This window comes from Littorina saxatilis, linkage group LG12 (genome assembly GCF_037325665.1).
Source record: "Littorina saxatilis isolate snail1 linkage group LG12, US_GU_Lsax_2.0, whole genome shotgun sequence".
NCBI classification, from domain to species: Eukaryota; Metazoa; Mollusca; class Gastropoda; order Littorinimorpha; family Littorinidae; genus Littorina; species Littorina saxatilis.
Genome location: NC_090256.1, coordinates 76,046,297 through 76,073,714, shown reverse-complemented (window position 1 = coordinate 76,073,714; position 27,418 = coordinate 76,046,297). Strand labels below are relative to the sequence as shown.

General features: G+C 44.2%; 1 protein-coding gene across 4 annotated transcripts in view; it reads left to right on the top strand.

The window, feature by feature from the left end:
• The window catches only part of LOC138982793 (rhotekin-like), a 93,436-nt gene that overhangs the window by 23,907 nt on the left and 42,111 nt on the right, over window positions 1-27,418 (top strand). Inside the window, exon 1 of one of the 4 annotated variants that reach the window (XM_070356139.1) lies at window positions 24,157-25,191. The exons of the other annotated variants lie outside the window; for them this stretch is intronic. Coding sequence (XP_070212240.1) covers window positions 24,946-25,191 — 246 coding nt within the window. The 5' untranslated portion in view covers window positions 24,157-24,945. Of the gene's footprint in view, window positions 1-24,156; window positions 25,192-27,418 lie in introns of those variants that run through there. 4 annotated transcript variants of the gene reach the window in all.

The following is a 27,418-nucleotide window of genomic DNA, read 5'->3' as shown; positions in this document are numbered from 1 at the left end:
CAAGCCGTATGTAAGAAATGTTAAGTCCTTTGTACTGGAAACTTGCATTCTCCCAGTAAGGTAATATATTGTACTACGTTGCAAGCCCCTGGAGCATTGTGAACAAGAAACAATTAACAAGTGGCTCTATCCCATCTCCCCCCCTTTCCCCGTCGCGATATAACCTTCGTGGTTGAAAACGACGTTAAACACCAAATAAAGAAAGAATGGACCGGCGATTCACACCCAATAAAATCGAAGTCAGAAGCACACGTTTGCCAAGGGCCGCCAGTTTACGGGCGTTGGTTCACTTGTTTAAATGTACAAGGTTAATCATTTAAAGGTGTTAGGTCAGTTGTGTAAAGGTGGTGGGTCAGTTGTTTAAAGGAGTTGATTAACGCGTTTAAAGGTGTTAGTTCAATTGGTTTAAAGGCGTTGGGTCAGTTGTTTGAAGATGCCGGTCAATTCTTTAGAGGTGGGTTTGGTTTTTTTGAAGGGTGTGGGGTCTGTTTCTAAACAATACACGTCACAGGGTGACAGGCAGGAAGCGGGGTCGACAGTCAGGCCATGTCAGTTGGTTGACACACACGTCTCGTTTACCTCCGCCCAATGGGTCAAATTCAACTTTCTCTAACCGAAAGCGATAGGGGTGTTTTGCTCTCTCTCTCTCTCTCTCTCTCTCTCTCTCTCTCTCTCTCTCTCTCTCTCTCTCTCTCTCTCTCTCTCTCAGTCTCTCTCTCTCTCTCTCTCTCTCTCTCTCTCTCTCTCTCTCTCTCTCTCAGACTCTTCTCCTCCGCATCCTCATCCTCCCTCCCGCTCCTCCCAAAAGTCCGTTAGCCGTTTGCCACTGACGGATCGATTTTGAGTTTTAGAGGATACGTTGCCCTTACCCGACACAAGCTAGCGGCAGTGCTGTTCGTGAGTCACCTATATTGCGAGAAATGCCCCGGAAATTCCAGACACTTGAGCTGCGACAACATAATTAAGCTTTAACACATAACTGTCTCAGAGATAAATGTTTGCCGGATATGCGATCTGCATAGCTCTAGCTGACCGGTTTAGTTTGTCTCAACACACACACTCACACACACACACACACACACACACACACACACACACACGCACGCTCTCTCTCTCTCTCTCTCTCTCTCTCTCTCTCTCTCTCTCTCTCTCTCTCTCTCTCTCTCTCTCTCTCATACAATAGCTTCGCGACATACGTTCGCTTATGAGCGGGTTTGCTTCAATGTGACGGTGTGACTGTGCTTGTCCTGATAGATGTGTCAGTGTTTGTCCGTTTGCCGATAGCTTTCAAGCTGGCCACGTCAGTGTGGCGTTGGGTTTTCCCCACTGTGCTGTTTGCCTTGTCAAGGCGATTAGAACGATGGTCAAAGGGGAAACAAATGGGGTCACTTGAAAGATTCAGAGGATATGTCAGAGTGCGTGGAAATATTTACGTTGAAATGCATGCGCAAACGTAGAAATGTACGAACGCACGCATGCAGGCGCAGGTGCTCACATCTATGCGCACACATGCACGGGCGCACGTGTACAAAAATACACACACACACACATACACACACATACCCACACGTGTACCCCCCTCTCTCTCTCTTTTTCTGTGTCTGTCTGTCTGTCTGTCTGTCTGTCTGTCTGTCGGTCTGTCTGTCTGTCTGTCTGTCTGTCTGTCTGTCTCTCTCTCTCTCTCTCTCTCTCTCTCTCTCTCTCTCTCTCTCTCTCTCTCTCTCTCTCTCTCTCTCTCTCTCTCTCTCTCCATAAAACTTGCGTTCCACACACACTCACTAACTACGGTTATGAAGCGCATCTGATATTCATATGTGCGGACTCGATGTAAACACAAACCTACACAGCAAACACGGATCACGGCAAGTTCCCCTCACCTCTCTACCCCATCAGGCAAATATACCCGATAATATACCCAAGAAAAGAATAGAGTAGGAAAGGGAGAACGCGATCAAACACTATGAGCAAACATCCGACAGTCAAGTATATCCGTTACCCGTCTTTGTCGGAAGATTCGTGTCAACATAAGATTCTGACGCAAGCATGAAGAGCGGATTCGCACTGGGAAATTAAGCCGAGATACACCATCTCATTCTCAGTGTGTATGTCACTATGTGTATGTGTGTGAGGACCGATACTGTAAAAATAAAACCAACTGTTTAAAGGATTGTATGCTTGGTTACAACAGCGCTTTCAGACATCTTACAAACGTCCACAAGTCAACCTCATATATTAATCGAGTTTTATCCCAAAATAAACTTACAAAGTATAAAAATGGTACTCAGTATTGAACTTCGTCGATTGTATTGTCAGCGCTGAAAGTCCACGAAATGGGGCACAAGCCTTTGGCTAGTAGTTCTTCTCATAATTTACTAGCCACAGAGCAATTCTTTTTTTTTTACTCGCCGAACCAACCATTTGTTTCAGCAACTTTACTCGCATTTGGCGAGTAGATTTACATTTCTACTCGCCATTTACATGTTTCTACTCGCCATTTACATGTTTCTACTCGCCATTTACATGTTTCTACTCGCCATTTACATGTTTCTACTCGCCATTTACATGTTTCTACTCGCCATTTACATGTTTCTACTCGCCATTTACATGTTTCTACTCGCCATTTACATGTTTCTAAATACTCGCCACTTCTAGGCCTGATTGTACGCTTACAACATCGAACATGCTTTATCTGACGCCAGCAAGATAACCTCAACGTAACGGTATTTTTACTTGAACCTTCTGTCGTCTTACTACAGATACTATCGACAAGTGATACAATGTCGCCATATGTTTCATTCATAAATCCCTGTTGAATGGCCGTCATTGTATGGTATGATTGATTGGATTACTGCAGCAAGCTGACAGCGGTACAATAACCCTCCGTGAGAGAGAGAGAGAGAGAGAGAGAGAGAGAGAGAGATAATTGCGGGATAATTGAAAGAAGAGCTTCTTTCTAAGCAGAAGAAATGGCTGGAATTGTGCGCGACTTTATTGTGCTTTCTCTTTGCATGTACGTCATGTGTGTTTTTTGCCCTCATATCCAATCAGCTCGTTCTCCTACTTTCTTGTGCCGTAAACTAGGGGATAATGGGGAAAAGATCCCGTTGCATTGGCTGGAATGGCGGGCTCCTTTCTAACGCTTCTCAAGCTCTTAAAAAAAATTAAAACATTAAATAAAATAAAAACGGTTCAGTGGGCGAGATAAGCCTCCTCCCCTTCCCATTCTGACCCCTCGCCCCAGCCGCTGCTTGTTTCTGGAAGCAGAAACGACACCGCTCAGATCTAGAAAGAAGGATGGGGAGAGACGGCCAAAAAACGCACAGAACTGCTGTGTTCGCGTGACATCGCCTAGTATTTTAACAAGGTGGGAAAGTTCACTGTGTCAAGATGAAACAGAGATACAAGATAGGCTGCACACAGAGAAGCAACAGAGAGTGGGAAAAGCTCAAGAGGTACATGTTGCTTAAAGATACACAGTGGCCTTACTGTCATTTTCCAGTGGCATGTATTCATGTTCATAAACAAACAAGTTTTTGTTAATCATTGCTACTACACACGTAAACCATCTTGTCGATCACCACATATATCTGTCCAAACGTTTACTTAGGAGAAGACCACCCTTTTGCTTTGTGCGCAAACGAACCATCTATATCCACTTCTACCCCCCGCGGGTTAGGGGGAGTCCCATATTGGTTGGGACGATAAAGAATTTACCCGATGCTCCCCAGCATGTCGTAAGAGGCGACTAACGGATTCTGTTTCTCCTTTTACCCTTGTTAAGTGTTTCTTGTATAGAATATAGTCAATGTTTGTAAAGATTTTAGTCAAGCAGTATGTAAGAAATGTTAAGTCCTTTGTACTGGAAACTTGCATTCTCCCAGTATGGTCATATATTGTACTACGTTGCAAGCCCCTGGAGCAAATTTTTGATCAGTGCTTTTGTGAACAAGAAACAATTAACAAGTGGCTCTATCTCATCTCTCTCTTCCCCCCCCCCCCCCCCCCCCCCCCCCGTCGCGATATAACCTTCGTGGTTGAAAACGACGTTAAACACCAAATAAAGAAAGAAAGAATATCCACTTCATGCGCATAGTGAGAATGTGTTGCTGAATAAATGTTCTGACTGACACCTATCTCAATTCTCAACATTATTGTAGTAAAACAAAACCAAAACAAAAAATGCCGCTCTTGAAGGGAAGCAATTAGAGTCTTGGTGTCTGTCCAAGTAGAAACTTTTATCCTGTACGAGGGAAATCCATGACATCTGTTGTGCTTGCATGATCGTTAAACAGGGGAAGAAATGTATCATTTTCAAAACTGCTGTACATTGTCGCTGGATTTACAAGGGAGAGAAACATTGAGTATTCCGAGGCAAAGAAAGAAGAGTGAAGAGAGGATAATATGTCAGTATTTATATATATACATCAAGAAACAACGAGCGGAAAAGCAAAAGAGATACATAAACTCAACACACAGATATTAAGAGTGGGAAGCGATACATGCGCTGAACGCAAAGAAACAAAGAGCGGAACGGCCAAAGAGATATACATAAACCGGACACACAAACCTGAAGAATAGACAAGCCAAAACGATACACAAGCTGTACGCAAAGAAACAAAGAGCGGAACGGCCAAAGAGATACACAAACCGGACACACAAACGTGGAGAGTATAGACAAGACAAAAAGCGATACACAAGCTGTACGCAAAGACAAACAAAGAGCGGACAAGGCAAAGAGCATGTTGAACATCATTACTGCTTGTTGCGCCTCATGTACCGTACCGCCCGCTTATCGACGGACGACGATTTGTCTAAAATGCCACTTGTGCACGACCGGCGAGTTTGTTCTGGTGAGAGATAAGGAGGTATAGCTGCCTGTACAACTTGTACTTGTTCTCTTGCAGTGAGTAGACATGTACCTCTGCTGACAAGACGGGATCGGTGAAGATGTGCGGACCTCTCGGCTAAGAGGTGTTGAAGGTTTTGTCGGAAAAATTAGCCAGTTTGGACAGCTATGGCTGTTGTAATGAAATCGATCATATTTGGAACCGTGGCGCAAATGTGAAGGGTATTTGGCTGACTTTGTGAGGAGTCGATGATTGTGAATGCTACCACCAAAGAGTGTTTCAGCTTTGCTGTCCAGAATTCTATGCATGGAATTAAATACTGAGTAATGAGAACAGTGTAGAATTCGGGTGCTTCCTGCACAAATGTTCTGTAACAGACAACGTGGAGCCACTGTGTGTGTGACTTGAAAGTGTCACCACTGTTGGATGTTCGCTGCAGGTCTGCTGGACATTGCGACAAATATGTGCGGTAATGCAACGTATGGATCCAGTTAATGTCAAGTGTGCTGCTAGAAACCTTGATCGTTTTAGGTATGCTGCTAACGAAACACGATCCTTTTGATGTTCAACTTACACAGTCGGATCATTTTAGATAACTTAACTTTAAAGCACGAGATGAAGGGTTTGTGTAACTCAAAATCAGCCCCAGGAGCAATTTTTTGATTAGTGCTTTTGTGAACAAGAAACAATTAACAAGTGGCTCTATCCCATCTCCCCCCTTTCCCCGTCGCGATATAACCTTGAACGGTTGAAAACGACGTTAAACACCAAATAAAGAAAGAAAGAAACTCAAAATCAGAAATAAACAGTAGACATGGAGCGCAACTTGTCTCACGGCTAGTATGTTCATTCAAAGTGAAGATTTGAGAAATCCAAGGTTCATGTGTCTTGCAAAACAAAAATATTTTGTGTCAGTTAAAATCGTTGCAGAACAGAATTGTCCAGTTTGATGGCAAGCAACGAAGGTGGGTGTGCGCAGTAACACCGATCATCTGATTCGCTGTGTGTTCGTGTCAATGCCGTGCCAGAAGGGCGATGTTTAGCGGCACAGTTGATGATGATGGCACGTGCTTATCGTGAAGTTCAGCTCAAATTGGCGTCATTAAGCGAAACAGTCATCACGCACATAACAAGCGTTATCTCGTTTGTTTTGTTGACATCAGCACTGAACACGTCAGGAGGTCGCTTTCTGAACCGCTCGAACGAATTTGACATTGGAGGTTTGGTTAGTTTGTTCGTATTATCACTTTGTTTTTAGAAGCTTAGGTCCGATTTCTCCGTTGCTTTCTCACAAGAATTAAGGCTGACCTTGTGTCAGAACTGGGACGCATGCACACAGCGAGTGTTTACTGTTGTGACGATTAGACTAGTTTGGAAATTCAAAGCCATAATTTCCTGCTTTGGCTACAAGCTTGCACCGTTTACTTTTGCCCAAATTGTGTGCGCTTTATAGTCAGTGTAGCAACCACAAACCGGTAGGACAGTGGAGAGGAAAGCTCTGTGTATAACATGTGTGTACGCCTGTATTTATGTTCGTAGGCATGTGCGTGTGTGGGTTCCTCGAGTTTTCCTTGATTATTAAATTTTATTATTAAACTTTATTAATGTCCTTGTCGGAGGACAAGGCAAGCGTATCCAAACGTTATTTTCACTTGGCATGTTTATAGGGCATCTCGTAAATTGTGCCCATGACGAGATGATCCAGGCAGTTACCGAAGCATAAATAAGGGATAGCGAAGTATCAAAGTCACCAGACCGAAGCAAGGACGCGCGGTTTATGATTTGTTGTTTTCAGACAAACGGAATTAGATGTTATGGATGTCGAATAGTCACAGCGGCTTCCGGGTTACATTACAATCATTTATTGGATGTTGAAATCAGAACGGGAGACAGAATCATGTCAGACGTCAGAAAGTATAACTTGTGCGCGAAGTTGACAGCAAGATTTGGTATCTTTGCCTCACAGCTTTTTGAAGGAACATTTGTGTGTGTTCCTCTTGGAGGCACATTGACGCTGGATATAAAGGTTGAGGTTTCCGTCTCTAATTGAAAGTCATTAATAGCCTCGAGAGCTCATTCCGAAAATAGCAGGATATGATCAGATCGATATAACCTGCCATAATAAATTATTCATTCTCTTTTTTTGGGCATATAAACTGGAGGAAGGAGACGGCATGGTTGTGCACTAAGACCACAACTTTGACAGCAAACTGGGCCGAGTTTGTCAAATGGAAACACGTACCGTACAGTCACAATGAGACATCTTTCCATTTTCCTGCCGAGTTTCTACGAGAGACTGAAAGATGGGGAGGGATATGACTGGTTAAGAGGATTGTGTGTGTGTGTGTGTGTGTGTGTGTTTCTTTCTTTCTTTATTTATTTTGTGCGTGCGTGCGCGTGCCTGCCTGCGTGGGTGTGTCTGTGCGCGCGCCTCTAGGCGGGAGGATCAAGCTTTAAGATGATCACAAAGGAAGCGGAGAAAAAAGACAGGTAGAATGAAACCTTACTACGGCAGGTGTGAATGAAATCAGCGGAGAATCAGACCTCCAAGACTCATTGGCCAGCCAATAAATGGCATGAGGACCGTTACAATATCCACCAGCTTGTCAGGTAGCGGAACATTGTTAGGGCCAGGTGCAAGGGCTTTGGACGATGGGGGTGGGAGAGACAACGGGTGGGTTGCGAGCGGTAGTCATCAAGTACCGTTTGCGGTCAGCGAGACGCCAGGTACTAGGTGGGAGAGAGGGGGGGGGGGGGGGGGTCACAAAGTCCACTCGCTCATCCGAGTAAAAGTTGACCCTGGCCCGTGCCTGTTTGCAGTCTTTGTATCTCTGTCGCGCTTTCACTACCATCTGCCGCGTGGACCTCTGTCGTTCATCCACACAGTGAAGTCCACAACGCGATCCACTTTCCACCAATGTTGCCGTAAAAAAGCGCTTCTGCAAATCCTCAATTATCTTACTTCAGATTTGTTTTTCGGAAGTGAGTCAGAATACTTAATGTGACGTGCAGGGTAGAAAATTGATTCTGCCTGTAACAGGAGGTGAATTGTTCTAGTCCTACGCAAGACAACACACAGTATAGGGTTTATCTGACTCCCCTTCGTAAGACTTATCACAGTGTCGCCAGTAGTACAGAAAGCGACGCCAGATAAGGGACCTAGCAGTGACTTTCATGGAGATCGCTCAGTGGGTCCTGCCTATCTGACCCTTAGTACAAGAGAAATGTAGACCCTTGAAAGTTGTACCCTACTTCGCAAGGACTGTGTCTCGCGACAAAACTTTCACAAGGAGCGGTGTGTACCAGAGTACGTATGGATGCAGTTAACCATTTTTGCAAGAGTTCTGCGCAAGGATCTGTGTTTACAATCTAAACTTCTGAGAGAGAAAAGCTGTGCATATGGATCTGTGATATCTTGTGTTTAGAGTCGAAATTGTTGGTAAAAGTTGTGCGCACGGATATGTGACACGTTGTGTGTCTGCGATCAGAAGGTCACTTTCGCTGTTTTGACACTCTTTTGAATTTCTGCTGGTGAAGATTCTTGTGCTGGAAAGTGGTTGCTTTGTGTGTTAATCAGTTATGTTCGTTCAATTTTGAGTTACTTGCATCATGTCTCACCTCACAATTGTGAAAGTGAAGTGATGGTAGCAAGTCTGGCTAGATTAGAATGGTCGTCTTTCTCGCACACGCACATATATTGTCTGTCCTCTGGCTCGGAGGATATCCAGACCCTTACGAGGCTGCAGTGAGATACCATGCACTGTCATTGTCGTTTGGTTTTGATATCTTGGCCCTGTTGTAAGTCACTGGTGAGCTGGACTGAAGTGACACACAAAGATTGACTGGACGCTAACTTTCTTCAATTGGACAAGTTGATAGTAGTTTTATACTGCTTATTTGCGCGTCTGTTTTGTTCATTGTGGAGATGATGTCATCGGCACGACTGATTTGAAACAACTAATTTGATTGAAATAAACCGTGACTTATGACGTGTCACGTCCGGTTGTTTCACCGTGGTGACGATGACCTCTGTACTCATCGACCTTTGGTTAAATTTTTTTTTATTCAATGGAAATCTATGGGATGTGTCATCCTGTTGCGTCTTGTGTTTGTCCCATGCTAATCAGCAAAGCATTGTTCATGGACACTGGTCATATATGTGTGTTCTCTAAGTAGCGATATTGTCGCCTGAAAAAGCAGTGTTTTCAAATAGCACGATGAATGTTATGAATGTACCTTGGGCATTTGGGTAGCGATATTTCGTCTTGTGGGAAAAGTCACAGAGTAGCCAGGATGGTGAAAGTTTATGATTATGATTATTGATTTTTGTGGCTGGACTGGCCAGCGACCTGCTTGACCCAATTACGCACAGACCAGCTGAAAGACTGACCGCTTTCCTTGACCTTTTAACTGACCAGCAGCACTGATCGAGCCTACGATACGAGTAGCCGCACGCCCGCCCTATATTTTACTGATCTCAGTTACTGACTGCCAGCAAATGGGATCAAGAATTAGAGTCGCCACGTGCTGTTTTGATTGGAACGTTTCGTCAGAACAGGAATTGTAACCGACTCTGAGTTAGGCGTCTCGGGGTATTGTTGTGGTTTGATGCTGATTTTCCTTCTCTTTATCAGGCTAACTTTAAGTTTTGAAGTGCTTTGAGAGATTCTTGGTTTTCGCTACAATTTGGAAGTTTGTCTTGAATCATCAGGTGAATCCAGTGTTTCGTGTGTGTGTGTGTGTGTGCGTGTGTAAGTGCGTGAAAGAATTCCGTTTCCACGGGTATATTGTGTTTCTTTTGTGCTGAAATTGATGCCACGCTATCTAGTTTCACAAATTATTCGTCGTTGACGATTCTAGCTTGTTTCCCGTTCGAAAGTGGGCAGACCGAATGTGATTTTTCTCTCGTCACACTTTAACCGTCACATGTTTTGTTGTCGTGTATCTTTCTTTTATTTTGGCCGAAGAGCGGTGGTAGGAAACTAAAAGTCCACTGGGGTCCTGATGCACAGGGCACAGAAAACATAAAAAGCCAGGCAGGCTTGCTGGTCGTACTGTTTGTCAACGCTGTGACCCAATTCTGACAACAAAGACGGTGCTGCACAGACTTCAGGCTCATCTGGCATGATAAGACCACACAAATTGCACAACACGATACTGATCCCGGTAACAGCGTGCGTACTTTGCCATTAATCGCTCTGTTCATTCGTATTGTCCAGTGAAGCGACAGTTCATGGTTGGCAAAAATCACTCCGAGGACTAGTAGTGTGCAGCGAAATTTCTTCGCAAGTAAGGTGGTGAAGTTTTTCACTGTTTGTGCTATGACTGTCCAGCAAAGCTGTTGTCCTTAAAAAATATTTGGGATAAAAACACTGTGTCGTTTCATCGCCCTATAGAGTACGGTAGAGACAATGTTTCAATATATATATATATAATATGATACACGCTTTGTGCAATGATGCCTAGGGTGACGAGGTGACCCGCCACATGCCTCACATGGACCAGTGCGTAGCGTGGTTCGGTGGCCGAGGGTAAAATTGAATAGAGCAATACCCTGAGGTGAGGCCTTCTTTGTGCACTAATCCATAGAGTGGCAGGGTGACCCACAACACGTGCGACCCGATCCATCACAGTCACAGTGATTGATTTTCTGGCGTTGTTTACCAACTGCGTCTCCGATGATCGATGAATAGTACTGCAACTGTCACACTTGGCCGCATCGCTTTGAAGGACGCATCACTGACGGCTGGTATGATGAATTGTCTGTCGCGCCGTGAACTTATGACCTGTGGACCAGGCGACTGCATAAACAACAGTCAAAAACTGGGCTTTCGACTTCGTGTCTGCGCGTATGCATTTCACCTTTCGTGTCAGCAGAGTGCGTGAAACTGGGCTGTGGCGTTCAACGTTGGTGCACTGTCGTACGGCGTTTAACCATAGTGTACTGACAAAGTGACACTCAATTATCATTGACTCATTCAAGTATTTATGTTCAGTGCACACAGAACTTCAATACTGACTGTTTGGAGTTGTGTTCTGGTTGAGATTGGCCACACTCATACATTTGTGGCTTAAGTACACTGTGCAATCCTATGGTAGGGCCAACTGGACGTTAGACATAGTTCAGTAACTGCCGACGGTTGTGCTAATTGAAAGTTCTCAGAGTGAACATGTTGATCTGTGTGACTGGTTGTAGTAGTATAGGGATCGATTATGGGTATCTCTAGAAGCAGTGATGGCGCTAATATTAATTTGTTCAAACTGGTACACAAACTTTTATGATGAAAACTGTCCAGAAAAAAAGGTAGGCTGGTCATTGGAACCAGTAAGAGTCCAACTCACAGTACTGCTTTTGTTGTTTTACCAGCAAAAAAAACGGTAGTTCTAAAATTCAACCGCGGTAGGTTATACCGGCAGCCAATTATTTTCCGGTATTTTCTCATTTCAACCGGTAAAATACCGGTAATTACCGGTTAACGCCAATACTGTTAAGAAGCAGTATAGAAACAAGTAGACCCAAGGACGGGACCATACTGGACCATTAGATACAATCAGCACATGGGAGACTGCGTTTGTGTAAATTGTATTGCAGTGAGCCTTTTAGTCCATGTTGTTTCCTAGTTGGTTTGCTTGTACTCAATGACCGTCAGCTCATTAGTTTTGTTTGTTTGTTTGCTTAACGCCCAGCCGACCACGAAGGGCCATATCAGGGCAATGCTGACATATAACGTGCGCCACACACAAGACAGAAGTCGCAGTCACATTATTCTGACACCGGACCAACCAGTCCTAGCACTAACCCCAAAATGCCAGAGGCCAGGCGGAGCAGCCACTAGATTGCCAATTTTAAAGTCTTAGGTATGACCCGGCCGGGGTTCGAACCCACGACCTCCCGATCACGGGGCGGACGCTTTACCACTAGGCCAACCGTGCCGGTAGCTCATTAGTCAAGATACATCCACTAAAAGGCTATTCGTAGTACTAGTTATCATTGTGATGCGCTAATTATAATGACTGCAAAAGGCTATTCGTAGTACTAGGTTATCATTGTGATGCGCTAATTATAATTAGTGCAATCTGTCGATCGTCCCCACATCTGGGGCAAGTGTGCAGAGAACCATATGAGTCGCCTGGGACAGGGCTGTTAGTGTTTGTTGTGTCTGCGTGTCGGTGTACATGCGTTTAGGCCACAAAAAAAAAATTGTCTGTTTAGGGTAACCCGACCGACCCTATCGATTTGGCGCCGACCCAAACACTTTTTTTTGATTTAAAAAAAAAAAAAGAAAAAAAAAGAGGTAAAAATGCTAAAAAGAGACATTTGGCGTTTCTTTCTCTCCCTTTCTCTCTGTTTTATTTATACGTTAGTTTTGAAACATGTATTCATCAAATATAAGAAGTGAATGTTCAGCCAATTACACACACACACACACACAAAAAAAAAAAAAAAAAAAAAAAAAACATACCTACCTACCGACCCTACTTTTTTTGGTCATGTTACCCTAAACAGACAATTTTTTTTTTTTGGCCTTAGCTATTGTTGTTCATGTATACATGTCAATGGCCGACGTTTTGGAGGTGTACCCCTTGTTAGTTGCGTGCCTCTTAATAATCGTGTGGAGTTTGATCAAAGACACAAGCATGCCTTTTGAGCCTGTCAGCTGTGTGGGTAGGTTTCTTCTCCTGTTCCAAGTCACGAAAGTATTTTCAGTTTGTTCGCTTCCAGTAGCAGACGTTCAATTTACTGGAAGCTCGTTTGTGTGATTTTACCATCAAAAGGCGTTCGGTTTGTGACCTCATGGTCTGCTTTTGAAGTCATCAGATAGTTGCGCATGTTGTACATGTTGGTCGTTTCAAAAGAATGTCTGTATGTGTGTTTTCGGCCTGCAACGACGCACGCGTGATAGAACGAGAGCTGACATGAGGAACAGGGAAGGTGGGTGAGAGTGCAGGGATTTTGTGTCACACATCCCCCCCCCCCCCCTCTCACCTCCAACGTTTCTTCTTTTACCTCAACCCTCCCTCATCTCGTCTTCCCCTCCCATCCCCCACCCACCCCCACATCGCTTTCCCTGTCCAGCTTGCAGTGGACGCCTTTGCTGCTGCAGAAACATGGGTTCTGTCAGCTATCACCTTCTGTATCTCAGGTCTATTTTTGCCGCTGAGTCACCTTCAACCAAAGCTTAATCAGAGATACAGGTGGACCAAGAAGATAACCTGGCTGATAAATCTTTTCTTCAGGCTGATTTGTTAAACATTTTTGTACTCATTTTTCTGGTTAACTATTTAGAGAATTGTATTTTTTCCGTTCTGTATAAACTAAATGGGTAAACAAAAGCATAGTGCTTTTAGTTATGCGCTATAGAAATCTCCTTAATAAATAAATAAAGTAAATCGACGGTGTGTCGGCTTGTTGGCGTTCAAAGTAGGGTCTGACTTGACAAGCGGGTAGAAACTCTCCGAACTCTTAAGTCTCCCCCTCCAGCCTCTCTCCCCCCCCCCCCCTCCAGCCTCTTCCCCCCCCCCCCCCCCCCTTCCAAACAACCGTCCACCACTTCTACGCTCCCGTTAGCCCACCTGAAATCCCTTGACAGCAGCCAGTGCAAAGAGACAGGGGAACGTTGGAGAGGACCAGAAGTTGTGATAGAGAGGGTTGGACGGAGGGGGGGGAGGAGGGGGGGGGGGGGGTATATCCTCTTGAGGTTGACACAGGTGATAAAGGTGAGGGAGGTAGAGACGCGTGACCCTGTGTGTGAGTGTGAGTGTGTGTGGAACCTCCATCCAAATGTCTTTCCTGTGTACAGTGTTACACGGGTAACGGGGGAAACACCTTATGTATCACTATTAAATAGCGGAAAGTGGGAGGGCCCGCTTGTCATGGATCGGAAATGACTCAGGCATGTAAAAACAGTAGGCGGCACACACACACCACACACACACCACACACACACACACACACACACACACACACACACACACACACACACACACACAGAAGACAAGATAATTGATTCAATGATTGTCCGTACAATACTTTCTTTCTTTCTTTCTTTATTTGGTGTTTTACGTCGTTTTCAACCACGAAGGGTTATATCGCGACGGGCCGTACAATACAATACAATACAATACAATACAATACAATATACAATACAATACAATACAATACATAGTCTATCTCTCCTCCCCCTTCTACCCTAACCCTGTTTCCCGTCAGCCTCCATCTGTTTCGCCATTGTGGTGACAGTGGTAGGACTACAAACCTGAGGACCCTCCTCCCCCTCCTCTTTATCTTCCTTATCCTCCTTATCCCACAGCCGTCTTGTCATAGTGTGTGGAAGGCTTCTGGTGTTGATGATGACAGTGACAGTAGGAAGGTTAGAGTCTTGGTGCTGTGTCGACACCACTCACAGTACCCCATCTGTCGCTAGCGTGCAACAGGTTTGTGTGCACACTGTGAGTTCTTTGATCATTTTGAGCTGCAAAGGCAGAGTGAGACTAAGAGCTCGTAATCGATCGAAGACATTGATGATAGACGTTGCGACTCAAACTTTCTAAGCTTGATTGCATTGTGTGACGCCCGTAAACATCATTATGTGTGCTTGTGCAGTTATCGAAATACAATGTAGATAAGGGTTTGCGAAGAGAAAATGTTGACATGAGATAAGCAGAAACAGCAAAGTCGCAGATAAATAGATACACTTTTTTTCTTATCTACCATCAAAGTTTATCAGTGGAGTTCTCTGAAAAGGCGACAACGCTAACTCTCCCCGGCTCACCAATTTCACTGTTGTGTCCTAGCTGTTCCATCCCTTCAGCCAATGGTGTTAGTTATCGACAAAAGGTAGACATGATGGTGTTGGTTATCGACAAAAGGTAGCCACGCTGTGTGACCTGAAGGACCTTACCAGAGACTATAGAGTATACAGAGACGCTCCATACGGTGCTGAAAAGTGAGACCGGAAGCCCAGTGGCGCCACCACGCGGAAACATGGAACCACCTACTTTCTCTTTCCACAGCAGTGGTGATATCGTGCTGCACAAGCATGGTCGCGCCAACGCGAAAACGCAGTGGGGCATGGTGTTCGGCCATCAATTGCTCAAACGCACTTGCCAAAGGCTTGAGGATGTTCAAATTTCCCAATGAAGAGAGTAGGTGAGGATTGTTTCTTCAATTTTTCTCTCGTTAAATGTTGGAAAATCAGTAAAAGTTGTAGCGTCGAACTGCGTGTAGATCTATTCTACCGGAACAGTGAAAACACACAATGTACACACTACAGCCTCAAACCAGTCCAAGCTGTGCATGTTGGTACTAGTTTCACATGTATACGATTTATTTCTCCTCTACTTTATCTCATTTCGGCATGCCAAGTCTGGAACTGATAGACTGATCTAGTGGCAATACGGTCGGTGATCGATTAGGGTAGACATAACCATCTCGTTTGATTGACACGGCCGTCGCGGAGTTATAGAGTAGATCTACAACGGCTTGCAGCTGCGAACGTTAGTATCATTTATCATGATTAATATTTTGATTGTAAATGACGGGCGTGAACATATATACAATGACATAATGACATTTGCACACAAATCAAATGAAATAAATCATAGTTCATACACGAACTAAGACATTACATTTCAAATAAAATATACCGTAGGCTTACATGAACTAAGACATAACAACACTACGTAGCCGAAATGCTTTGTACACCGTGATAAGCTGACAACTTTCGAACAATACCTTCATTCACAGATGCCAAAAGCATAGAAAACTTGTGTAAACTTGGGTTTCTATAAAACTTAGCAGGAATAAACTGGCATCGCAAATCACGAAGTGCGGGGCAGCAAAGCACAAAATAAAACTCATCTTCTTTACTTTCCCTGGAAAAAAGGGGCATAACAACATATCCGCATCGTATCTCTTATATCGATTAACGTGCACAAATAGTTCTGTTATTCCACCTCGGAATCTTGCCATAACTAAGAGAGAGAGAGAGAGAGAGAGAGAGAGAGAGAGAGAGAGAGAGAGAGAGAGAGAGAGAGAGAGAGAGAGAGAGAGCTTTCTGAACAAGAAAGAAGCAACTGAAAAGAAATAAGAAAATCATCGATCGATCAAGATTCTTTAAAGTCAGCCGGTTTGGTCACAAGAATTACAGTTTTCCTTTCATGATAACTTCTTAGCTCCGTGTAATTGACAACCCATTTCAGTTTCGATGTGCTGGGACGACACCAAATTGACTAAATGCCTTAGTTACTGATTTAACCGGGAACTATTTCGTTAAACTATTTATTCCTGACATATTTTCTCAGGCTTAACTGACCATGTATTCAGTATGTATTTGTATTTGATTAAAACACACAAAAGTAACGACGGTTAGGTCGTGAAAAGAGACTGACTTGAATCATGTTTGCATAACTACAGCGATCCAGCGAATATTGCCCAAGAAAATGTGATTTAATTTTAATCTATACCATTTCTGCGGTGTTTTTATGGTCATTTAAAAAGGATGTTCACAAACAAACATATTTTTTCATCCAGTTACTTTTTGCAGCACTGTCAGCCGGACAGAACAGACAGTATGTTAATATAACCGTGATATAAACACAGCCGACAGCAGCCGCGAAACGCGAGTTTCCTTGTGCGGCAGGGTGTGGCCCTTTTCCCGCGCTGGGCTGGCCGGTCTCAATTTCGCACCGCAGCGCAAAGAAGGATGACGCGTCTCTGTATACTCTATAGTCTCTGACCTTACCCCCAGAAAGGCTTTGTGAAAGGGAACAAAGGGGGAGAACCGCAGCTTCTTTGTCGCGTGCCCCTGAATATTCAGCGGTATAGAGCTTTCACAGGTTGACTGGAGGCACTTTCCGTCGACTTTTTCTTCTTCCACTGTTAGACTCTTGACAAAAGGTGCTTTAGATCGACTTTTACCTCCGCTTCAATTCATACCGTCAACAAAACTGCTTAGTAAAGACTTTTACTTCCACCTACAGACTTTGAACAAATAGTGCTTTTATGAAACTAGAGGTAAGAGACGTGTTTTTGTATGTGATAATGACATGCTGTAGATCGTGTTTTTGTATGTGATGAGGCCAAAAGAAAATAGGTCTGTTTACGGTAACATAGGCCAAAAAAATAGGGTCGGTAGGTCGGGATTTTTTATTTTTTTTATTTTGTTTTCCAAAAAACCATATTTTTACGTTATTTATTTATTTTTTTTCCCAAATGCCAAAAAAAAGTCTAGGGTCGCGCGAAAAAAATAGGGTCGGTCGGGTTACCGTAAACAGACTATTTTTTTTTTTGGCCTAATGACATGCTGTAGATCGTGTTTTTGTATGTGATAATGACATGCTGTAGATCCTGTAGAGGTTAGGCAATGTTGTTGAGGAGGACAGGGGGGAAGTGACAGGGGGTGAAGTGACAGGTTTTGACAGTTCTCTTTATGATGGTGTCTTTCACCTGTGAGATCAGGTCTTGGTATAACTGGACAGGTTGAACCTGGAGTGTGACGTATTTTCTTTAGATTAGGTCTTGGTATAACTGGACAGGTTGAACCTGGAGTGTGACGTATTTTCTTTAGATCAGGTCTTGGTATAACTGGACAGGTTGAACCTGGAGTGTGACGTATTTTCTTTAGATCAGGTCTTGGTATAACTGGACAGGTTGAACCTGGAGTGTGACGTATTTTCTTTAGATCAGGTCTTGGTATAACTGGACAGGTTGAACCTGGAGTGTGACGTATTTTCTTTAGATCAGGTCTTGGTATAACTGGACAGGTTGAACCTGGAGTGTGACGTATTTTCTTTAGATCAGGTCTTGGTATAACTGGACAGGTTGAACCTGGAGTGTGACGTATTTTCTTTAGATCAGGTCTTGGTATAACTGGACAGGTTGAACCTGGAGTGTGACGTATTTTCTTTAGGAACAGAAATGCATCAACGAACATCAGCATCAACGAATCACTGGGTAACATAATTATGCACTTTTCTTGTTTATTTATTTATTTATTTATTTATCTATTTAGCAGCGACACTATTGGATCCAGAAATTTCCTCTAAGGTCAGGTAGTGGCAAATGTCTCGACAGTTTAAGCCCAGGTTATGATAAAATATGACACTAACAGCATCGGCATGTATATCAGCAAAGTACAGGGTTACTTCGAGCAGTGAATGTTATAGACCCAGAACCTAAATGTAAGTCCCTGAGAGTGTGTCCCCAGGTGTAAGAGTTTGAAGTGGTGTCAAGTGGCTGTGGGGGTCGAGGGCACAGGACAGACGGGTGCCGAGCGGTGTTTGAACAATGAAATGGAGGAAGACAACCGTCGCGATATAACCCTTCGTGGTTGAAAACGACGTTAAACACCAAATAAAGAAAGAAAGAGGAAGACAATGTCCCTTTTCCATAGTGTTTAGGGAGGTTTAGCAAATGCTATTGCTAATTTTTGTCGCTCTTTCCGGTTTGAAGTTTTCGTTGTTTCGTTTCGGGTATCGCATACCTGTTGAACTGCAGTGGTTCATCAGAAGGCAGTTCTCAAACTTTATTGAAATTTTTTTCTCATATTTAACATTTTACAGCAAATTCGTCCGCAAATGCTTTGCAGTACCTGCGCGCACACGTCACGGTTCTAAACCTCCCTAAAACCCGAGTTGATTCAGACAGTGGTTGACATAGGACGTGCGTGTGACGGCGACGTCCTGGCATAACCTGTGTGTGGCGTGGAGCGTTGTGTTTGCACTCGACTTGACTCCAGCCTGCCACAACTCTCTTTGAGCTCGGCCTGCTTTAGTATCTCCAGCCAGACACAGAAAGGTGGAAGTGTGTAGTGTAGTAGTAAACCCTGGTACCGTGGATGTTGTGGATCAGGACAGCGCTTGTTTTTATATTGATCAGTGTTGAAGTGGCGGGTTGTGGGGATGAACTCGCTGTGGTTGTGACGGACGTCGTGTGCATTGTAAAGCTGGATTTCATCAAGTTCACAGTAGTGCCTTAGTCGTGTGCCTTGAACTTATCGAAGTGTAATAGACCCTATCGGTATTCCAAGCTCTCGTAATCTCGCGCAAACTTCAGAGCATAGCAAAGCATGCGGTACAGCGATCTCGTGCGAGCTGCACAAGCCAAGGTTCGAAGTTCTCGCGATGTTCAAAGCAAAACAAAACCATCGAACGCAGAAGAAGAAGAAGAAGAAAGCATAACAAAGAGTGTGTCTCGCGAGAGCTGCTCGCGCTCAGATACCGAAAGGGTCTATTTGTGACTGATTCTTGTGCTTTTTGGCAGAGGCGTATCTCGTTCGTCTAAAAATATGAAGTTGTTATTGATGTGCGGTGTTGACTTGACTGGAGCCTTTCACAAATCTCCGCTTTCTTCTATGGTTACACGCCCAAAGGTGGAGGGCAGTAAGTAGCGTGGAAGTTAACCCGTTCGAAACTTCTACAGCTGTTGTCATCACGCCTTGCATTTTGGTGCGCTTGTTTTGTGATGTGTTAAGTCGTTAGCTTCTATGCCAAATTGTGCGTTTAAGCAGTGGCAAAGCCGTGTGCCCTTTGAAAGAATTTGTCGAATTCTGATGATTTGACAGCAAGTCGTGGACTTTCTGGTTTGCTAGGTTTGTTTCAGCTGGATACTATTGCTGTTGTGATCTCGCCTTATATTAAGTGAGAGTTGTGAATTTTGGGGCTGAATTACCTAAGTGTGGGAAGTGTGAGTAAGTCGTGTTGTTTTTTTAATAATTGGAAGATGGTGAATACATTTTTAGAAGAAAATGAAGACAGCACAGCAAGAAATATCGAAAACCCGTTAATTCTAAACTGGAAGAAAGTATGCATTGACGTGGCACGTGGTAAACTCTTTTTTTCTGTAACGCATTAGACAGTATTGTTTAACCTCATTAGATATCTCTGGTAGATTCACTTTGACACCTTGCAGTTGACCATCCTCTGGTCAGTCGAAATAGACAGTAGCCTTAGTAGGCCCTCCTCTCTAAAGCTAATTTGGTGGATTTCTCTCGCTACTCTCTCTCTCTCTCTCCCCCCCCCCCCCCCCCCCCCCGCCATTTACGGGGGGTGGAGAGAGAGAGAGAGAGAGAGAGAGAGTTTGATACAGAATACGACACACACACGTGTTCTATTCGTACCACACTGTGCGTATAGCTTTGGCTGACGCGGCGTGGCCACAGTGTTGTTTTTGGTTTTTATTCTTCATTTTTACTCTTGCCACAAAACTACCGTGGAAGGCTTGGTCTGCAGCGCTCAAATGTTTTCGGAGGATTTACTCACTTGATTCTTTGTAGAGAAAGATTTTGCATCCTGTGAAAGTTCGAAACAGGTATTTGGATGATTGCTTTGGTGAAGGTGTTCTGGGAAAAAAGTGACAGGTCTGTGTTTTCTTCTCAATTCGAAAGGTTGCCAGGAATTGCATTTTGTGACAGGATCGTTTGAGAGCTAGCATGAGTTTTTCGGTGATCAGTGTTGTGCTTGGATAAAGGCATATTTTGGCTGTGCTTTCAAGAACCTATTGGAAGAACTCACACCCAAATTAACGCAGGTTGGTTTGCAATAGGACTTGTGTCAATTACAGAACTGCAAGCGGTCGTAGTGAGGAGCCGAAGTCCTTTGTTTCGAGAAAGCGATGTCGTTGACCTAAATATTACTCGTATCGCACACAGGAAAAGAAAGAAAAAAGCTATTAAAGTGGAGTAGGTTACAGTACATGTATTCAATATCCTCAGGCACAGTAGCTTTTTCTTTCCTATAAATCGCATTCAGCAAACACAAAAGACAAGCTGTGCTCGTGTGAGTGCATGTATGACAGCGAGCCTGTGCGCGTCGCTTCAAACGCTACACACACTCGGACAGCAGCTTTTAGACGTTGCACTCTGTGGCAGGGAGAAACGGGGTGCTGACAAAAACCCAAGTTATTTCGGATTGAAGGATATGTTCATGTGTGTTTTGTGGTGCCACGTGGTCAAAGACTCATGAGTTGATGAGTCTAACTATTACCGTAAGTAGACTGCAAACTACAACAAAGTGTTTTCTTTTCTTTATTCAGTCCAGTGTTTTCATTACTGCGAGAGAGTAGTTCGAACCTAATGTGCATTTCTCTACCCCTGTTTAGGAAAGACGTGCCGTACCGCATTTATCATTGATTGATTGATTAGCGAATCATACTGATCAGACCCTGTGTGTGGACGTAGCAGGCATTGTATGTGTGGCCTTGCCGGGTAAATGGGGCGACTGGCGTGTAGCTAATGCGTTGTGGCCGAAACTGCAGGTTCCGACTGATTTGTTGCATTGTGATGCTAACTAGTTTAAGTGATGATGCTTGCGTTAATAGTACTTTGATACAAAGCCAGACTGCGCAGTATATTGGCGATGGTAGCAGAATCCGTCCCCTCCCCCATCCACCCGGGTACCCCCTCCCCCTTCCTTCCAGCTTGGAGTGGCAGTATAGAAAGCTGTAGCTGTATAACCTGACGCTGGGTGTAGTGTGTTACGACATTGAAAGTGGTGGAAGGATCAGTGTGCAAGACAGAGTTTCATCGCCTGGTGGACAAGGATGACAATAGGATTGGGTTTTTTTCAGGTGTAGAAAGCTGAATCCATTCGGGTGTTTGGTTTCAATAATTAATCTTTGTGTGCCGTTTCTGTGTGGAAGTGAACACGGAGGTTCCACGGCTTTCAATAAATCAGAAATGATATTGTATTTCTATTTTGATTGTATTGGAATCGCTATTATAATTTTTTGATTTCCCAAAGTGACCTATGTCGTCTTAGTATGAAGGTTGTGTTGTGTGGAAAATAGCTCCTGTAGCGTATCCTTTTCCCGTCAGTTTCTGTTATTACACGACTGGGTCAGAGACTATAGAGTATACAGACTGGGTTACTGAGTGAAAGCGACATTCGATTGTTCCAGACACTCGACACTACTCCCCCCCCCCCCCTCCCCACCCTTCTCATCTCCAACCGCTTCTCACAAACAAGTAGTTACTTGCCGCCAAGAAGAAGATATGTGTATGCTGTTTAGCGTGGCACCGAACCAAGAGAGTGTGTGGGAACCCTCTGAGTTCTGGCACCAGTTTCCCACAGTTGTGCTTTGTGTGCATTATGCACGATCACCGGTGTGCGGGAGGCTGGAAACCACGACATTGTGCAGCAAGTTAGGTGCTGCTGGATTACCTGTAAATCTTTAGCCTTGGACACTCGGTGAAGGCTCGCTTTTCGATGACGGGGCTGGACACTGGAGGATCTGTTCCGCACGACAACCTGATTGTAATAGGATGACGATGCTATGGTCCACCTGTGCCTAGGACTTTGCAGAGTCTTTAGCCTTGAACTAAGGGGCCTGCTTTTCGATTACATTGTTCGTGTTGGTCTGCACACCAAGACAGGGAGTTGTGGTAACACTACTGGAGTGTCTGTGTTCTGCAGTGCGGCATCTTGTACAAAGAAGAGGGTGATAGGGCACAAGAAAGAAAAATAACAATGTTACCGATTCCCAGCCAAACCTTTTTTTTTCTTCCCTCCCGACCCTAGTTTCGGACCTACCGACCCTAATGTTTTGGCCTTGTCATCGGAAGCACACATTTTGTTTTTTCGGCCTAAGTGTGTGAAAAACATGTGGATCTGGTGGATCCGTAACCACGGTCCTGGAACATCCCGCAATCTTAAGATTTTACGCTCGATGGACGTCTGCGTTTCGGCTTACGAGCTTGTTAGTCTGTGTAAAGTAGAGGACAGAGAGTTCTGGCATCACTGTCACTGAGAATGACATCCTCCTCTCTGGCAACGGATGACTGACCGAAATTACTTGTTTCCATTCGGTTCACCTTGACCCACCTGCTCTATTCGGACTTGGTCGTGTGACAGAGTTTTCTTTCACACGATATTCGTTGGTTGTCTAACGACTTTGCTTATGTTTTCAGTAAAGTTCAACACAAACAGTGGTTGGCTGCTTTTTCAGTAACTTGTTGGTCTTTTATACCGAAGACGACTGAATAGAACAAGACAGGGACTTGGCTCGTCTGGTGGCCTCGAGAATCAGTCGCTGCTAAAACGTAACAAGTGTTTTGAAGCAGTGTCGATTTCTCCCCTTGCCAAAGTCTTGTAAACTCATCAGTTGTCTGTTTTTTTCCCCCGGCTGCGGAATTGCTTGTTTGTCTTTTGCTGTTGGCAGATACCCACTGAAGGACGAACTCGTTATCCACAAAGGCGTACATTTCTGAGGGTTTATTTTGATGTTGAGTGCTGGATGTTGTCAGGTTGATTGCGGCGCTGTGTCTACGATAGTTTTTATATTAGTACGTGACCAACTCGGCTGTGTCTTAAACGATGGCGAAGTTGATGAAATCGCCGCTGGAGTACCTTCATGTATGACAATTTTAAAGTGAGATTTTGACAGGGCTTTGGAGTACAATTGTTGGAGTGTAGCATAATTATGTTGCTGACGACTAAGAGCGACATATGCCTGAGGGTTCAGTCAGTTCGCGTGTAGTGACATCTTCAAGGCCTTGGAGTTACACAGCCCTGTTTGAATGAATAGGCTAGGCGGCAGTGATCGTTGGTACGTCCGCGCAGTTTTAGACAGTGTCGTCTTCACTGGTGTTTTGTTTTCTGGACCTTGACGCACTTTGCAACCAGTCAAAAGTGTGTTGTCTCTTCTTGTTTGGTTTTGAATTCAGCGAGAAGGTAGCGCGAGTAAGTCGTTGAAATTGCCTCAAGGAAAAGTATGACACTGGTTTTGAATACAGCGATAAGGTAGCGCGAGTAAGTCGTTGAAATTGCCTCAAGGAAAAGTATGACACTGGTTTTGAATACAGCGATAAGGTAGCGCGAGTAAGTCGTTGAAATTGCCTCAAGGAAAAGTATGACACTGGTTTTGAATTCAGCGATAAGGTAGCGCGAGTAAGTCGTTGAAATTGCCTCAAGGAAAAGTATGACACTGGTTTTGAATACAGCGATAAGGTAGCGCGAGTAAGTCGTTGAAATTGCCTCAAGGAAAAGTATGACACTGGTTTTGAATTCAGCGATAAGGTAGCGCGAGTAAGTCGTTGAAATTGCCTCAAGGAAAAGTATGACACTGGTTTTGAATTCAGCGATAAGGTAGCGCGAGTAAGTCGTTGAAATTGCCTCAAGGAAAAGTATGACACTGGTTTTGAATACAGCGAGAAGGTAGCGCGAGTAAGTCGTTGAAATTGCCTCAAGGAAAAGTATGACACTTGTTAAACCTTTGTTGGGGCGGGGTTGGAGGGGGGGGGGGGGGGGGGAGGGAGAGAAAAACACATCACACGAGTGAGGGCAGGTCGTATTGCACACAAAACAGTGAGTGATTGACTTCATAACAAGTGAAGGCAAGGCATAAATCAACAGCCACAGTTATTACTGTGCTGGGAGACTTCATGGCCACGATTGATTTCAGGTGCAGCCTGACACACCGAAGGGCTTGATTACTGTTGGATACCTTCCACATCACTGGATCACTGACACTTTCAGCCCACAATGCAGTCTAGACCGTTTAGACCAGTTTGTGACTATTCTTTGTGAGCATTAAAAAGCATTCAATAGTTTCAACCCAGACAGTAAAGAGAATCTGCAGTGCAGTTTTATAGCAGTAGCACTGGTGTGCATTGCAAGAACTAACCACATAAAGTTCACCAATTCTGCTGCGACAAACGGAGCGCAAGGACTCTAAACAGTTTAACTTGTACTTTTGCGGTTCTGTTTTGTGGACTCAGGACTGAGTTTTAGTGAATGCCAGCTGTGTGCGGCACAGAACACGGCAGATGTCAACAGTTGTTTGACCGCAACACCAACAATGTGATCCCCTCGGCTGTGCAAAAAGCATCGCACTCTTGTAGCTGTTAGACCGCCAACGACTCTCAGCTGTTCTGAGTTCACGACTTCACTTTGGGAACCAGACAAATTGTGAATGGGTTGTTCGACTTCAGATGGACTCCACTACTCCACTTGTGAACGCTCAAACCTGATTTTCAACAAAGGAATCATCATCTGTGATCACTTTTTGAACGGTACCACGCCACGACATGTGTTTTTGATCGCACAACCCTGACCCTCGTATAACGAAGAAAGAACAATCTGACTAAAAACAAAAGGCCCAATGCGGCCACGACGGAGTTCAGAAGGTGGCGGTGGCAAAGCCAGCAGCATGAATAAATGTTTACCTGTGGCGGCCCTGATAGACCCAGGGAGGGCCAAGTCGCTGCACGGTGCCAGTGGGAGTACTTCTGGGAGTACCAAGAACAAAAACAAGATGGCGGGCGGGGAGTGCGATGACGTCACTGAGCCTCTGATACTGGAGGACATGAGCCTGTTCTACTACCGCCAGATGGCCACCAGTCTCAAGGTATGTTTTGGGTAGGTTACAGTGCATACACTGGCTGGTCTTTCTCTCCAGGGCTTATCAAAAATACGGGTGTCTTGGAGGCCCATTTGATAAGAGGAGTCCGCTCAGTAAGGCGAAATCCTTGGTTGACTATAGGTCATTAGTTGCAATAACTTGATCAGAGTGTGACTAGATCGCGCATTGTTGACAGTGCTTTGATCTCGGTGTGTTGGTGTATAGACACCACTTATCTGAGGCTCCGATGATAAGGGGAGCACTCTTAGTAAAGGACAACCATTGTTATTCATTGTTGTAGTAGTTTGACCAGAGTATTACTGGCTGCTTACAGTGCGTTGGTATTTTCTCTCCAGTGTTGCTAGAACTATGATCATAGAATGCTAGACTGATAGGCCAGACTCCTCCGACCAGGGGACACCTCAGTGCCTATGAAGGACACCATTTGTCATCATCATCATCATCATCATCATCATCATAATCATAATCATAATCATAATCATAATCATCATCTTCCAATGTTGTCTTTGTCACACACCATCACAACAACAATTTCACCTTAGGAATCAGTTTACCCGTAAAATTTTACTTCCGCCAGTATAAACCCGTTTAGCCGTTACTTACCACATTACACCTTCAAAGCATTACACGTGAACGCTATCTGGTTTTTTCCATGAAAAAGTGTTGGGTGTTACTGTTAGGAAGAAAAGCAGGTTGTATTGACCAAAGGAACCCGGTGTGATTTGTACCAGTCGCAGTGAATGGAGAGGAGTGGGAACAGACGTGGAGGAGCGGTGTAGGTGTGTGTCTGGCATTTACCTGAATGTCGCCGTGGGATGTCTGGAATCATACGGGGTTAAGTGTGTGGATGCTTGTCGAAACATGATTGTGTATAGTAGTGTCTACCTCTAGCTGTCTGTGTATGTGGCTGTCTCTGTCTGTCTGCCTGTCAGTCTGCCTGTCAGTCTGGCTTGTCGGTCTCTTCATTAGGTTGTTAATTTATTATGGCCAGAGATTTACGAATCCAGTTAGAATCATTGTTTGCTTAGCGTGCATACACCTTTTGGACTGGTACCAGAAGGTTCCCCAGTCAGGGGAAAAAATCAAATGTTCCACATGCGGGAATGAATGTTCCACCTGTGCTATATGTTCTGCGCGTTCTTAGAATCCGGTTTCATTCTAGAATGGACCGGGTCCAGGTTGGAATTCTAACCCTGCGCAAGTACAGGGGTGCCATTCTAGAATGAAACCCTTGTTGCTGGTCCATTCTAGAATCGGCCGTGCGCAAGGTTGGAATTTGGGTCCAAGTTGGAATAGTCATTTCAGTTAGACTATCACACAGCCAAAGCCACAAATGTGGATTTTCTGTTTGTTTTTGTTTTTTGTGTGTTTGGTTGGGGTTTTTTTCTCGGGTTTTTTACACTTTACTCAAAGACATCGTGAATTGGGATTGTGATGTTCTGAAAGTGATTACGATTTTGAGAGACACTCAGCACTGATCGCTACGAACGGAAATTTCCGGACTGACAGTGTTTTGCCGATCTCGCTTGTAACTTTTAATCTTATTCATATACATGAAGAGTTTGAAACGTGGGCATATCACAGTTTGGAAGGTAGGGATTCTGATAGATTAAATAAAAACTGTCAAACTTTTAGGCATGGAATTCCCCTTTGAGAGTATTTGTTGTGGTAGTACTACTACTGTGAATTGCTTTCAATGTTTTCCCATAATATTATAAAACCAGACAAAAGTTGTAGTTGATTTCTGTTTTTGTTAATGTCAACTTTTTTTTAAACCTGTGACAACAGCTCTATAACTCACTCTGTCCTTCTGTTGGTCTGTCTGTCGGTTAGTCGGTCTGACCGTCTGTCTGTCTGTCTGTCTGTCAAAAAAATTGTCAAAAAACCGGACATTTCCGAGAGGGAGACAGCGCTGACATTGCAAGCGGCCGCAACCGGCTCTCATCACAAAAACAACTGCCCTGCAAACATTACCGCCCTGGTAGTCCCCCTTGCTATGGTTTGCCTTTGTTTATTGCGTACTCAGGAGTGTCAACTTTCTTGACATGACATCGCAAGATCGCCAAAGGATTTTTTCAGGGGTAGACAAATCAGCCCCATTTTATCAAAGGGAAGGTGCAGGTGGAGATAATTCAAGGGAAGACAACTCTGTCTTACCTACAAACATTACGGCCCCCTTTATTCACTCTCGCGATGCTTCACGCATGTCAAC